Source organism: Macrosteles quadrilineatus, unplaced genomic scaffold (assembly GCF_028750875.1).
Source record: "Macrosteles quadrilineatus isolate MER2022 unplaced genomic scaffold, UCM_ALF_1.0 Scaffold_2__2_contigs__length_208266976, whole genome shotgun sequence".
Classification (NCBI taxonomy): Eukaryota; Metazoa; Arthropoda; class Insecta; order Hemiptera; family Cicadellidae; genus Macrosteles; species Macrosteles quadrilineatus.
Window position 1 is genome coordinate 201,142,950 of NW_026542595.1, and position 13,947 is coordinate 201,156,896.

Consider the following 13,947-nt stretch of genomic DNA (forward strand, 5'->3'; position numbering starts at 1 on the left):
CAGAACATCTAGTTTACACGCATAGACAAAAATTCTGGCAGTTTTAATGGGGAAGATCACCTTATAAACAAATGCAACGTGACCACCTATTTATTCCATTCGAATATAGACCTAAGATATGGCGATATGCATTTTAAATCCGATAATTTTACCATAAAACAGCATTTGTGTCTCTAAACAGCACTACAGAACTTGAGACTTTACCAATTCCTGGAAAGGTGGCCGTGGATTGTTGTAAATTTGCCAAACCGGTTCAGGCAGCTAGATTGTGAATCTTTATGGATGTATACATTCCTCTTACATATTTCAAATCCCACAGAAATAAGAAAATACCCCCGCCACAGCAAACCTGCCGACAAAACGAATTTCTATTTGTCTGAATTGAATTTTCATTAAATCTATTTAAATAACATTAGGTTAATTGATTACCTTGAAGTACCTAGGTTTGCTGCTACAAGGAAACTAGGAAAGTGTGTTTTTGGTAAAATATTAATAGCATAGTATAAAATAAATAAATTTGCCAAGTTTGATCAAAATATATCAACAAGCAAAAACTACAACATTTTACAATATCCCTTAACAGTAACATAACTGTTAAATAACTTCTTGATCAGCATCGTATGTGTTATTAAATTTACAGAAAGTAAATAAAAGATACGTCTTATAACACTTAAAAAATAAATTAACGCTTTTACAGTTACTCACAAGACGGTAAATATACAAAAAAGATGGTAAGTGGTAAAAGATGGTAAAAAGATGGTCGAGCACTTACCATCTTTTATGTATATTTACCGTCTTGTGAGTAACAGTATAAGCGTAAATATATGTTTTAAGTGTTATAAGACGTATCTTTTATCGACTTTCCGTAATATCCCTTATAAAAATAACATGAGAATTTTAAATTTAATTTTTTTTTGTCACTAATAACCGTACAAAAACACTTTTATATACTATATTTTTTGTTTTTTAAGATCTTTAAAAATATCTAAAGAGAAATTGAGAAATTTTGTGTGTTGAGGGCCAAAAATAAAAAAAAAAAACACTTTTTACCCCATAAAACCCCCCGTAAAACGCCGTTTCCATGGTCTGATCGTGGTGGTTTGCAAACTCATTCAGGTATATCCCGCCTTACACCTTTACATCAAATGTAATCAAAATCGGACAAAAAATACTCAAGTATCGCGTTCACGGACGTTTATACAGTATTAACGCTTTCTACAAATGTTTTTCCGACTTACCCATGTGTATCTTTACAATTATGATAAATAATATAGCTTTCATGGTACCTTTTTGTAAGTGTATTTATATTTTTGATCTGATATAAATTTATCAAGTGATTAATGTATTCATATCTTGAGAGAAAGGAACAGATAGAAGTGGTTCAGAAGAGAAATAACTTTTAAAGCAAAATCAGCTTCACAACGTGATTTTTATATCAATTGCTGACATTATTGTGAGATGGAATATGTATCTTTTACCTTCGTCATTGTTTTCAGGTGCCACACATGAGTCTTTAATTTGTTCAACAATTCTTCTAGATCAGTTCTATATTTTCGCGATAATTTTACCTGGGTTACACATTTGTTAGCTTCCTGTATAATCGGTTTCTTGTTTCAAGATATACACCACGTTTTACGATCGTGCCGATTAGGACCGGGATTATGCACACATTGTTTATGTTAAGTTACTATCAGTGCAGTTAAAATTGTTTTAAGTATAGCTAATATGTTTTTGGAAACAGTTCACAGCCTTATGGTACTAAAATAAATAGTTCGCTGAACTATTTTTAAAAAGGTATAAAATAGCGGGTCCAATTAAGGCAGTTCTTTTGGACTTTCAAGCTCAGGTAAGAAAGTTTGTTCTGTTTTGACAATTAATAATTTAGCTTTCTATGCAATCATACATTCCTAAAATGCATGTTTATTTGATAAATATCTAACGAAATCTTCCTGATTTTATCAAACTTGTTCCTAATTAATGAAACTGTAAAATTTAAAAAAAACGTTTTGACTAACTATTCAGATCATAGGAAATCCTAACGTCCAATTGAGATGTTTTTAAAATGTATCAATATTTACTTTAATTTATTTTTTTAATCCCCAGGATTGTATACGGACTGTAAACATTTCTTGTATGGTTCTCTTCTCAGTTAGAGTGTGTTGGTTGTTTTGGTATATAAACTTTATTAAATATGTTGAAGCAGTGTATAACATATTACATGTATCATTCAAATAAAATGTGTAATTTCTAGCCTTGTCTAGAATGGCGACATTATGGCACTTTCTGTATTTTCTGTTGATTGTGGCGCTGTCTCAGTCAGAGCTACAGCAGAACACAATGAATGAAATAGGTAAGCTAAGCTTCTTGATACAATTTCTTTTTTTCAGTATGATAATATTTTTGTTGGGCATCACTCACCTTATTGAAGTCACGAGAACGTAGTCCTTGTCATGTCACAATCATACACAGTTCATTGCACATAAAAATATACAAAAATAAAAATAAAAATAAATCCAAATTTAAAATATCAGACAAAAGTTCTCAACACCAGATGATATTTTAAATTTGGATTTATTTTTATTTTTGTATATTTTTATGTGCAATGAACTGTGTATGATTGTGACATGACAAGGACTACGTTCTCGTGACTTCAATAAGGTGAGTGATGCCCAACAAAAATATTATCATACTGAAGTATTGACCTCACCTAATATACCATGTAGTTTAGGAATACAATTTCTTTTTGTGATCCATTGCATTTTTTAAAACACACATTCTGAATTTTACATTTCAATAATTATAGTTTACGTATAAGTAGTATAGTATGAACATATTATATAATTATACACTAGTATACGTAGAATTATATAAGTTTCCTTGTTTCCATTTTATTAACGTTATTTCAGTTAAGTTGTTTGTTTTAGACCAGTTTGGCGAATCACAGATGAGTTATCTAAACATAGGAAACCGAATCAATGACTACAAATATTATGAACACGAGTATAAACTGTGGCCTTTAGGAGTGGTGCCGTACACTTTTAATGAAAAAGCAAACTTCAGTAAGTAATATATATTTTTTAAATTTTTCTCAATTAAGCTTAAAGCTAAACACTCTACCATAAAATACAGTTTTATATGTGGACTTGCTGTTACCCGTCGGCCTCACCCGATATAATTTTGTGTTTATTACTACCATTGAGTATTAAGAACCCGCTGGGAAACTCCAAAGCCACTGGGGTGGAGCCCGAAAGTCAGACAAGAATAAAAACAACTTCGTGTTCCGATTTAATGTCTAAAGAGTCAGTATACCTAATTTCATCACTCTAGCTAGTCTGGTAGTTGGAGAATAAATGATGATTCAATAATTGAGTGAGTGAGTGGTGTATTTTACTTTATCTTTGGATTGCGTAGAATGAAGAATTGTGTTATTCTTTTCCTAAGGTAGTTGAGTTTTATCTCGATTCCTGTCTGTGTCTATCGGTGACGCCCCAACTAACAATTTACGCTACTCGCTTTAGAAAACAAGGGCATAGATTAAACTATTGTTCCAGTACTTACTAGATCTTTGAAAATGCCTACTCAAACTTGTGATATCTTGTTTATAAAATTATGAAAAAAACAGGTTTGCGCAATATTGCATATGTAGGTTATTTCAACACTGTTAGAACACAGTATAATTGTATAAGAAGTAGCCTTACTGAATATAAGATGGAATTGTATAAGAAGTACCTCTACTGTATTGTGAAAGAATCTTTTTATCGACACATCATGTTCAATGTATATTTATTTATTTATTTATTTATTACATGCACGGCAAACACAAGAGAGTTGATTTGAGATTGATAAAAATTAAATGTGACTTAAGTGAAATAGATTATAGTGCGATCAATAATTAAATATTAACAAATATGAAATGATAATAAATAACATGAAATATGATAATATGAAATACGATAACAGCACAGTTTTGATGAATAAATATGCATGATTTACAGGACGTGAAAGCTATAGTTAGTGCGTTAAAATAACATTCAATGAAAATAAGCGTATATGGGATTGGTGTATATATGCCTAACATAATTTAATTTTAAACCCTAAAAAAATATATCTTTATTACCTCACTACCTTTAGCTAGCCAGTTCATAAGTTTGAAAGGGTAGATTTTATATTTAAAGCGTTTATCAGTATACACTTCCTGTATTTATCAAGGTATATCAGACAAGAAAATAATTTTGGGTGCGATGAGAATAATTGAGGATGTACTATTATCTCGCAAGATATCAGACAGATGGTGCCAAATAAAGTTTGTGCCAAAAAAAAGTTACCACAAGGACTATGTAGAGATATTCAACAATGGTCCTGGAAAATGTTTTTCTAATATGGGATACGTAACAGGAAAACAGGTCCTCAGCCTTGGAGAAGGGTAAGTAAAGATTAATAATTGCAGAACTAACATCACTGTAGCTTACTACTACACTCTGCACTAATGTCATGAAGAACCTTTGACGAAATGCACTATTCACAATCACATTCATGATACAGAAACAGACCTGGCATTCATATTTTAAAACTAGTTCAGGATAAGTGTAGCATTAAATGAGGTGATAGGTGATCTGTGCATATTTGTTAGGTGCTAAGTTGAGCTGTTAATGTTTCCTAATGGACCATAAATTTAGAATGCCAATGATCAATAGCTGGGTCCAGTTTCCAACCATCAACAAGCTACTGACCTCCTAAAAGAAAAAAAATAACACTTGCCCCTAAATAGTTATGAAACTAAATAGTTCTTTCAAACCACAATCATAATTTTAGTCAAGCACCTGTTTTGGAACCTATTCTGGTTTATTCCATTACATAAAATATATTTGTGAACTGTAATCTTAAAAGCTCTTTAGTTTAGCGAACACTAACAACAGAGAGATTAAATTTGTCCTGTGAAGACTTTGAAAATTTGTGAATGGATGTTAGCCAAAAGTGATGTGACATCATGCATTTAATGTATTTATATTTCAGATGTATAGACACGGGTAACGTTATTCATGAACTATGCCATACTCTTGGAATGGTCCACGAACATCAAGCACCTTTTAGAGACAATTACGTTAAGGTGCACTGGGAAAACATTAAAAAAGGTTCGTCATAGAAATAATTAATATCTTTATTATCATGTTTGGCATGTTGGAAGTTTACAGTTGAAAATGACTGATACATAAAGCGAAAGAATACCCTTGTAAAATATCAATTATGATGCGTTAAAACTAAAACAAAATAATAGTCTGGCTGTTTGTTTGGATTACACTTATAAGGAAATAGAAAAATGGATTAGGGATTAAATATTTACTACATGAAATTCCAGTAATCTAATATATAAAATTCTCGTGTCACAGTGTTTGTCTGCAAACTCCTCCGGAACGACTTCACCGATCGTTATGAAATTTGGTGTGTAAATTCTGTAGGTATGCGAATCGGACGTAAACTATTTCCCGTTTCGAAATTCTTAAAAGGGCTCCGCCCCAGTGGCTCTGGAGTTTCCCATGTTAACCTTATGAGAAATGGAATTAATGAATCTTAACAGCTGTTTCAATTAAACAAGTTGGTTCTGTTCTATGATGTTCAATAGCATTAAAGTTACAAGGATTACCAACAGGGTGCAGCACTATTATTTCTTTTACATTTATGACAACAGCTAATTTGCAACCAAAAGGTGAGTGAGCGTAGCGAACGAACTTCAACCTGGAGGCGAGTTAGCGTAGCGAACGAGCTAACCTGAAGGCAAGTGAGCGCAGCGAACGAGCTCCAACCTAAAGGTGAGTGAGCGTAGCGAACGAGCTCCAACCCAAAGGTGAGTGAGCGTAGCGAACGAACTTCAACCTGGAGGCGAGTTAGCGTAGCGAACGAGCTAACCGAAGGCAAGTGAGCGCAGCGAACGAGCTCCAACCTAAAGGTGAGTGAGCGTAGCGAACGAACTTCAACCAGGACGTGATTGAGCGATGCGAACGAGATCATCTTGAAAATTAAACGTAACGGTACTTTCTTTCCATCGGTCTGTCTTAGGGGAAACCTATAACTTAGGCGATACGAAGTTCGCCGGGTCAGCTAGTCTATATATATAATTCCGTAAGTCAAATTTTTGTAAAGAAATTGTGAGCGACTGGATGGCCGTAGAAGGATGGGAGGGGTCTTATTTTAAAGGTCTTGACGTGAATTTTGAGGGAAAACTATTCATTTTTCTTATTTTTTTACCATAAATTCGCAACAGAATAAAACTTTTCCCATTAAAACAACATGGGGTTTAATTTGAAATTAAAACAGCTGTGCCACAGATTTGAAAACAGTGATCAATACACGCATTTGGTTTACAATTCTTTTTGTCTATGCTTTTAGCCAGTCAACTATGAAATGTATACTATAATAAAACTGAAATATTGAAGATTAGTCGGAAAAACGTCTGCATTCTTTGTTTATATTTAAATCATATACTCAAGTTTCATTTTTTCATGCTTTTACGTTATTGTCGTGTTAAAGGAATAAACGACATAGAATAAATATTCTGTATAAATAATCAAAGAGTCTAAATTAAATCTAACTTCTGTTTTGTTTTTATTTTTAAATCATATGTTCAAGTTTATTTTAAATGATGTTGTTTTCTTTATATTTCTACACATTTTAAGGTTAAGGTTGTGTGAATATATAGAACTAAAATAACCTATAAATGTTATTGGTTCTAAAATGGTGCATTTGCATTCCTTCGTAAGTAAATCTTTTTAGTGCAGTGAATATACAACGTAGAATAGTCATATTCGATCATACTTTTATAAAATCACCAGGGATTCAAGATGTTTTGGTATGTAGGCTGCTGGATATATATTCTTTTCATTATAAGTACTGTGATTAATATGAACGCCAGGGGAATACCACAAAGGCGGGGAACTGTTCATAGGAATGACAGTGCGCGTAGGAGAGCAAGAGTAGATAATGACGAACTTAATCAAGATATGTTACAACCCCTTTTTAGGAGACCCATGGTAGACGAGAGAAATGTAAATATTCATGATGCAGGATTACTGGACCAAGAGTGCATTCAATGTAGTGCTCTTCATTTTAGAGAAGAACTAACGAATAAGCATTTTATGACATGTTGCCATAACGGACTTATTAACCTTCCTCAGTCAAAAACTAATGTAGAACTTAAAAGTTTGTTTGAAGAGAGCCCACAACTGTATAAATTCATTCGACAATGCAACAGTGCGATGGCTTTTGCTTATTTTTCAGCCAGTAAGAAAGATATTCCAGGAAAAGGACCATACTGTTTCAAAATTCAAGGACAGATTTATCATTCAATCTCAGATTTGCTGCCTCAACATGATGAAGACCCCGTGTATGGCCAATTGTACATTATTGACACATCAACAGCAACAGAAATTCGTCAAAGGCGTTGAGAAAATAGTGACTTAAAACCTGAAATATTGTCAAAACTAGCTGAAATTCTATTAGAAAATCCATTTGCCCAAATTTACAAAAGAGCTTCGGAAGAAATGGTTGTACAAGGTGACAGTGAATTAGAACTTAGGTTTGTAGACAGGATAAATATGGATCGTCGTAGGTATAATAAGCCTACTGCAGATGAAATTGCAGGCGTCTTCAATTCATCTGAAGGCGAACCTCCAATGAATTTTTAAAATTCCAAACAGGGAAGCTTTTATTTATCCTCATTAACCACAAGACCAAAGCTACCTTAGTAAACCAGTATTTATTCACAAACAATGATATGTTTGCTACCTTTTCATGTTAAACCACTGGAGTGATTCAAATTATTTATTGAAAATGACATCAACAAAAGCAAACAAAGAAGAACAACAAACTGGTTTTTACACAAAAGATATGGTGTAGGGATGCCTATTCTGACACATAGATAATGTTATTCTGAGTTTGTTTAAATACCGGTATTGCAAAAAGTTGTTTTACATTTGAGCTTTTTAGGGACTTATGTCCCTACAAGCCACTAGTTACTTAGTACTTTGTCATTTCTTTTGTTTTTACTTCACATCACAAACAGTAGGATGTTTATGTCATTTAAAACCTGTTGATTGTAAAATGGCGAAAAAAGAAATACGATAAAGTAGGGTTGTCAACCTATAATGAGATAAGAAGATATTTTGCTTGATTATCGCTTCTTTGAATTCAAATACTTAGCACGACGTAGTCGTCTAAAAAAACCTGTACACATACGTTATAAAACATTACACTCTTAAGTCTAAGTACGTTTTATTTATATTCATTGCTCTGAATGATAACACCTAAGATATTAAAGGAATTAGGAAACCTTAGATTAAATTAATTATCTCCTCCATAATTGATAGTGATTATAAGTCAGTGATTATAATGGTTTAATAAGCGAAGCTTATCAGGATCATGTATTACTATACAAATAGATAGTGTTATCCTGATATTAATAAACAATTATAAAGGTCATCAACTTATTATGAGAACACAAGATGTACATAAATAATACACTGTATACCACTACCGGTGTATCATATACAGGGTGTTTGGTACTCAGTGTGAAAAAAAGTTTTTGGTGTAAGTACAAAGTAAATGCAGTATGATGATGCATATAAAATGTCCCAAGTCTAAAAATTAGCTTCCCAAAGAATTATTTTATGTTTTTCAAAAATAACTATGTTTTTAAACTTAATACAGCTATTTCTCAATTACCTGTAAATGGATTTGAGTAGACAATGACACTTTCTTGTATACAGGGTGTGAGCAAATGCAATTGACCAATGTTTTTTGAATTTTTACCAAACATCTTAATTTTTGTCTTTGAATCTATTTACGATGGAGTTTTTACAACTGATCCTCTGTCATTTTGTATTATTCTTATTCAAAATTTAATGTAGAACACGAAAATGACATTGTCTACTCAAATCCATTTACAGGTAATTGAGAAATAGCTGTAGGCTATTAAGTTTAAAAACATAGTCATCTTTTAAAAACATAAAATAATTCTTTGGGAAGCTAATATTTACTTTGTACTTACACCAAAAATTTTTTTTCACACTGAGTACCAAACACCCTGTATATCCAATGGTATGGTTATTTTTCTATAACTGATGAGTGATTTTTTAATGCACATGATACAGTAAACTTTGGATTTAAACTGCAGATAACCACAGATAATCTCTAAATTAATACTAAGGCTTATCATGGTGGAAAAACCTTTGGGATCGGCAATGCAAACTCTCTAACACTATCACTCAATAACGGCTGGTCATATTTTAGCCAAACTTACCAAGTTTGTTTCGAAAAATGTTTAGAATGTTTAAGATAAAACAGTTTTAATTTTTTTATAATGCCTAACAGGGTGTTCTCAAAGGGCTGTCACAAACTTCAGAGACAGGTAGTACTCATCAATCTGAACAAAACAGTTCATATAGACATAGGTCGAAACAATTTAGATTGATAAAGTTTTAGATTAAATAAACCACATAGTTGTGAAAAATATTATATTTAATTACATTGGATCAGCTCTCTGAAATTGTGGAATAAGCAATTTGACAGTTCTTCTTGTTTACATCGAAATTCCAGGGCAAATTAATGTAAACATTGTTAATTTTCTCCTTGCAGCCATGGATACCAATCAATATTTACTTTTAAAATCCTCACTTCAGAAATTTTAAAGCCGAAGGAGCAAAGCCCACGGTCAGTATCGAAGTATGAATAGTCCTATGACCATCCTTGGTATGGTAGCTATACTTGTTTAAAGTTTAAACTCAGTCAGGTCAGTAGTTTTCACATTATAGTAATACACATACAGACAGACACCATTCGATTTTTGTATAATAGTATAGATGAAGATTAAACATCAATAAACTGAGTACCAAAGTAAAAATTATGTATTAAAATATTTACTGACTATAGTTTTGGCTCTAAGGCCATTTTCAAAGTGTGACCATTTTTGTGACTTTGAAAATGGCCTTAGAGCCGAAACTATTGTCAGCTAATATTTAAATAAATAATTTTCACTTGGGTACTAAGTTTATTGGTGTTTAATCTTGATTTATATATAGCAGCCTTATTATTCTATTTTACATATTCAAATAGTATATATATATATATATATATTTATATATATATATGTATATATTAATATATATGTATATATATGTGTGTGTGTATATGTGTGTGTCCGTTGGCGTGATAACTCGAGCAAAAATGATCTGATTTTGATGGAATTTGGTTCTTATGTGTAAACCTACGTTTATTCTTTTGCGAACCAGCATGATCGGACTATGGGAACGGGGGCTTATAGGGGTTTTATGGGGTAAAAATTACTTTTTATCACTCCTTAACGAAAGTAACTATTTTCGATAACAGCTGACATCAATGAAAGTTGTTTAGTTTGTTTAGTACTATCAGCCCCTGAAGTTTGTTAAAATTAACTCAATATTTTAAATATTTAACTTTTAAAAATTATAGTTGTTATTTGGTCTAGTTATGTCTAAATACGTAATGTAATTATCTAACAACTATTTTTAAATATCTGTTAAGACATGCTTTTGCTATTGACTGCCATACAAACAAGTCGAGCACACGAATTTTCAGTACTGACTTATTTGTTGACCTGCCGATTACTAGTAGTTTTGAACGTATTTATTTAACTTCTTAATTATCTTACAGAGACCTTAAAAGACTACACTATTAATCATGGCTACAGGGACTTTGGACTTGAATATGATTACAAAAGCATCATGCACTACGATAGCCATGCATTGGGAGAAATGCCCAGTGGAAAATGGGCATTCGTGACTACCATGACTGCACGTGTAAGTATGGTTATTGAAAACAGAGCGAAATAGTTGGTTCTGTTTTTGGACCACAAACCATAAACCATACTTCGCTCTAACTGGGAATTTTTAATCTATACTTAACTAATTTCTTTGCTGGTATTATTAAAATTTACAAAATCATTAAGATTGTTTACGGCATTTTTCAATTTAATATTTTAAAACAACTAATTATTTTTCAGGCGCATACTCTGCTTTAAACTTATTTACTTTTGCCGCACTCCAGTTAGTAATCCAACCAAACAACACAAAACAGCGTCACGTAATACGTGTAAACTTGAAAATATATTTTGGAAACTTTTAACGATACTACGACTACGACCAGCTGGTGCAGCGTTTACCATTTCGTTCAATGTTTGGATTTAGCCTAACCTAAAAACGTGGTGTACAGTGTTTGAAAGACGCCCCACATTTTTCGTTTTAAATCTTACAAGTATTTAGTCTCCACATATTTATAAATTATTTTCTACTTTTTAGTTTGTTTATAAACGTGGTATTTTAAACAGTTTTTTTTATTAAAAACTATTTACTGCTATTTAGTTTTTTAACGTGTAATTATATTGAATCTATTTTATATGGCTTGTAAATATATAACCAAAACTTTTTTTACTGTAATCACATGTTGTTGCTATTCTCATAATCATTAAAACTTTAGAAAGTCTCAGGAGCAGAACATGTACCGCTTAACCTCTGCTCTTTGAACCAACTTTCAAATTAGTATTTACAGCTGACTTCAATTAATATATTTAATTTTTTTCCGAAATGTAGACATGAAAATTTTGGAAGCCCAAGGGCAATATAAAAATAAAATGATATAATATTGCATTGTCATCCATTTGTGACCTATTTTTTAAGTTTCAAGTCTCTAGCTCATTGGAAAGTTATTTTTAAAATGATTGCAAAATTTGTACTGGACAAGAAAGAGAGGTACAGTAATATAAATGTTTTAACGAAATATAGTTCATCACACGGGCAAAAAGTGTCTTTCAACCCTCGCTCATTTTCTAACCTCGCCTTCGACTCAATCGTAAAACTTGAGCTCGGGTTGAAAAGAGTCACTTAAGACTTTAGTTATGAAATATAATATTTTTGCTGTAAAAATTAATATTCTGAAAATATATAAGTTTGATTAGGCACCCTTCATTTTTTTAAAAACATGAACTATTATCCTATTGAGCAACTAAGAAAGCTAAAACCTACCAGAAGGTGTTCGCTATACATTATTGGTAGTTGTGAGACAATTGCAATGTATTATTTTGTGGGTAGAGTAAACCCACAAATAACACATAAACCTTAATAATTTTTAATCATACAGTAATCATTTTTATATGTATCATTTATATGTGATTATTTGTGATCTACTCGAGGTCATTGTGCAATTGTGCCACTTTGCGCACTCCTTACGCTATCCTAATACAGTAATTTTAAATGGTTATTTAAATTCTGTTGTTTTTCAGGACCCTTCCATTACACTTGTCAGAAACGAGAAGCTGAGCTACCGAGACAAAATCAAACTGGAACTAATGTATTGCCCGACACACACGCAAGTAGTCTATCCTGGATACATTCTTAGATACAACGGCGTAAAGCTTAGAAAACCGAAGGAAACTAATATGATTTATGCATAATAGGTGTGTATTGCGATAACACGAGAATAGTTATTTGTGCAACTAGTGAGAAAAGTGATCTGTTGAGTCACTCGAGTGAGGAATGGTTTCTCGAGTGAGGAAATTGCACTTTGCACTCGAGTTGCACATTATATTTTTCCTACAGATACCATAAAACTAATAAATTGGTAAAGAAACGTAACATATTTTTACTCAGAAATTAACTTTTAATATGAAATTTAATAATACAACAGTACAACAGCTGATCAGCTGATTTACAGCCAGTGCAGCCAACGTATTTCGCGCGCATAGCCTAATAACTTGTCTGCATATTACGCTCTCACTATTTCATGCCTTCACGTTGCAAATCTGAAATGAGACAAAGTAATCAGAGTGAGACAATGTTAACATTGTCTCACTGATGAGCGAATTGGCCACTTTGCTTTCTCAAATCAGTGAGAGAACGTGTACATTGTTAGGTAACTGTAGGAAAAATAATAAAAGCGGAAGGGAATCAGTGTTTGGTTTTGTGAAATATTCATACCTGATGATGCAATTTCCTTATTGTTGTGGCTTGTCTCTAAAAGGGTAAGATAAATATATACTCCATTTAGTGGTTTATTTTCCTTTTATTTTACCCCAGCTCTAAATATTTGTAACTACAACAAAGTTTTCGACAATTGTCATGATCACGTAGATACTGTCACAGAAAACGTACTACTGTACGTTTTCTGTGATACTGTTGAGAAAAATCATGTCTGCGACCGACTACCGTAGCAATGTGAGCAATGAACTTAGTAATAAAAACACATTTTACCTATTAAGAGAATCGCTTTTTAATTACCTCTAACATAAACCAATTACAACTACAGTACTTGTTAGCCACACTAAATAGTCCACATGCATATGATACGAGGAAATATTTTACGATTAAATTATCTGATATAAAGAACGTGACTATATTTTTGAGTATAAGGTATAATCAAATAATTAATTACACTAGCCAACTCCTAAACGTTAACATTTTAAGTAGCTTTATTTTTAATCTGCCGATTACAAGAGCAGAATTAGGTTAATAAAGAATCTTTTTAGAGTAGGGAATACTACTACCCCTTTTTTGCTTCGCTAGTGTATTACATTTTACACAAATAAGTAAAAAAGTAATTAAAACATTGACCATATACAAATCCTATTAGCAAAGTAACCCTGTTAGCAGCAAATTATTCAAACGATGAAATATATTGATGAAATTTGACCAAACATACGTTTCAATGTACTTTCGACTTATTATTGTTTGACACTAAACCTTTTAAAACTGTATATTTTTAACAAATTCATAAAACATGAAGGAGAAAAAATAAGCTACAAATAAATTACGAAGGGTTAAAACACATCCACGGCAGTAAAAGTAATTATTATTGTTTATCAAATAATTACGTTCCCGTAAGTGCTATCGCAGTTGATATTAACTGTGTCTTCAGGTAAAAAGTGAG

General features: G+C 32.1%; 1 protein-coding gene across 1 annotated transcript; it reads left to right on the top strand.

The window, feature by feature from the left end:
- Positions 1 to 1,796: 1,796 nt before the first annotated feature.
- Positions 1,797 to 13,057, top strand: LOC128987635 (astacin-like). The gene is made up of 7 exons (XM_054408587.1): positions 1,797 to 1,846; positions 2,252 to 2,350; positions 2,925 to 3,059; positions 4,210 to 4,423; positions 5,014 to 5,132; positions 10,681 to 10,826; positions 12,305 to 13,057. The coding sequence occupies exons 2-7, from the start codon at positions 2,263 to 2,265 to the stop codon at positions 12,473 to 12,475; spliced, it is 873 nt and encodes a 290-aa protein (XP_054264562.1). The 5' UTR covers positions 1,797 to 1,846; positions 2,252 to 2,262; the 3' UTR covers positions 12,476 to 13,057.
- Positions 13,058 to 13,947: the final 890 nt, after the last annotated feature.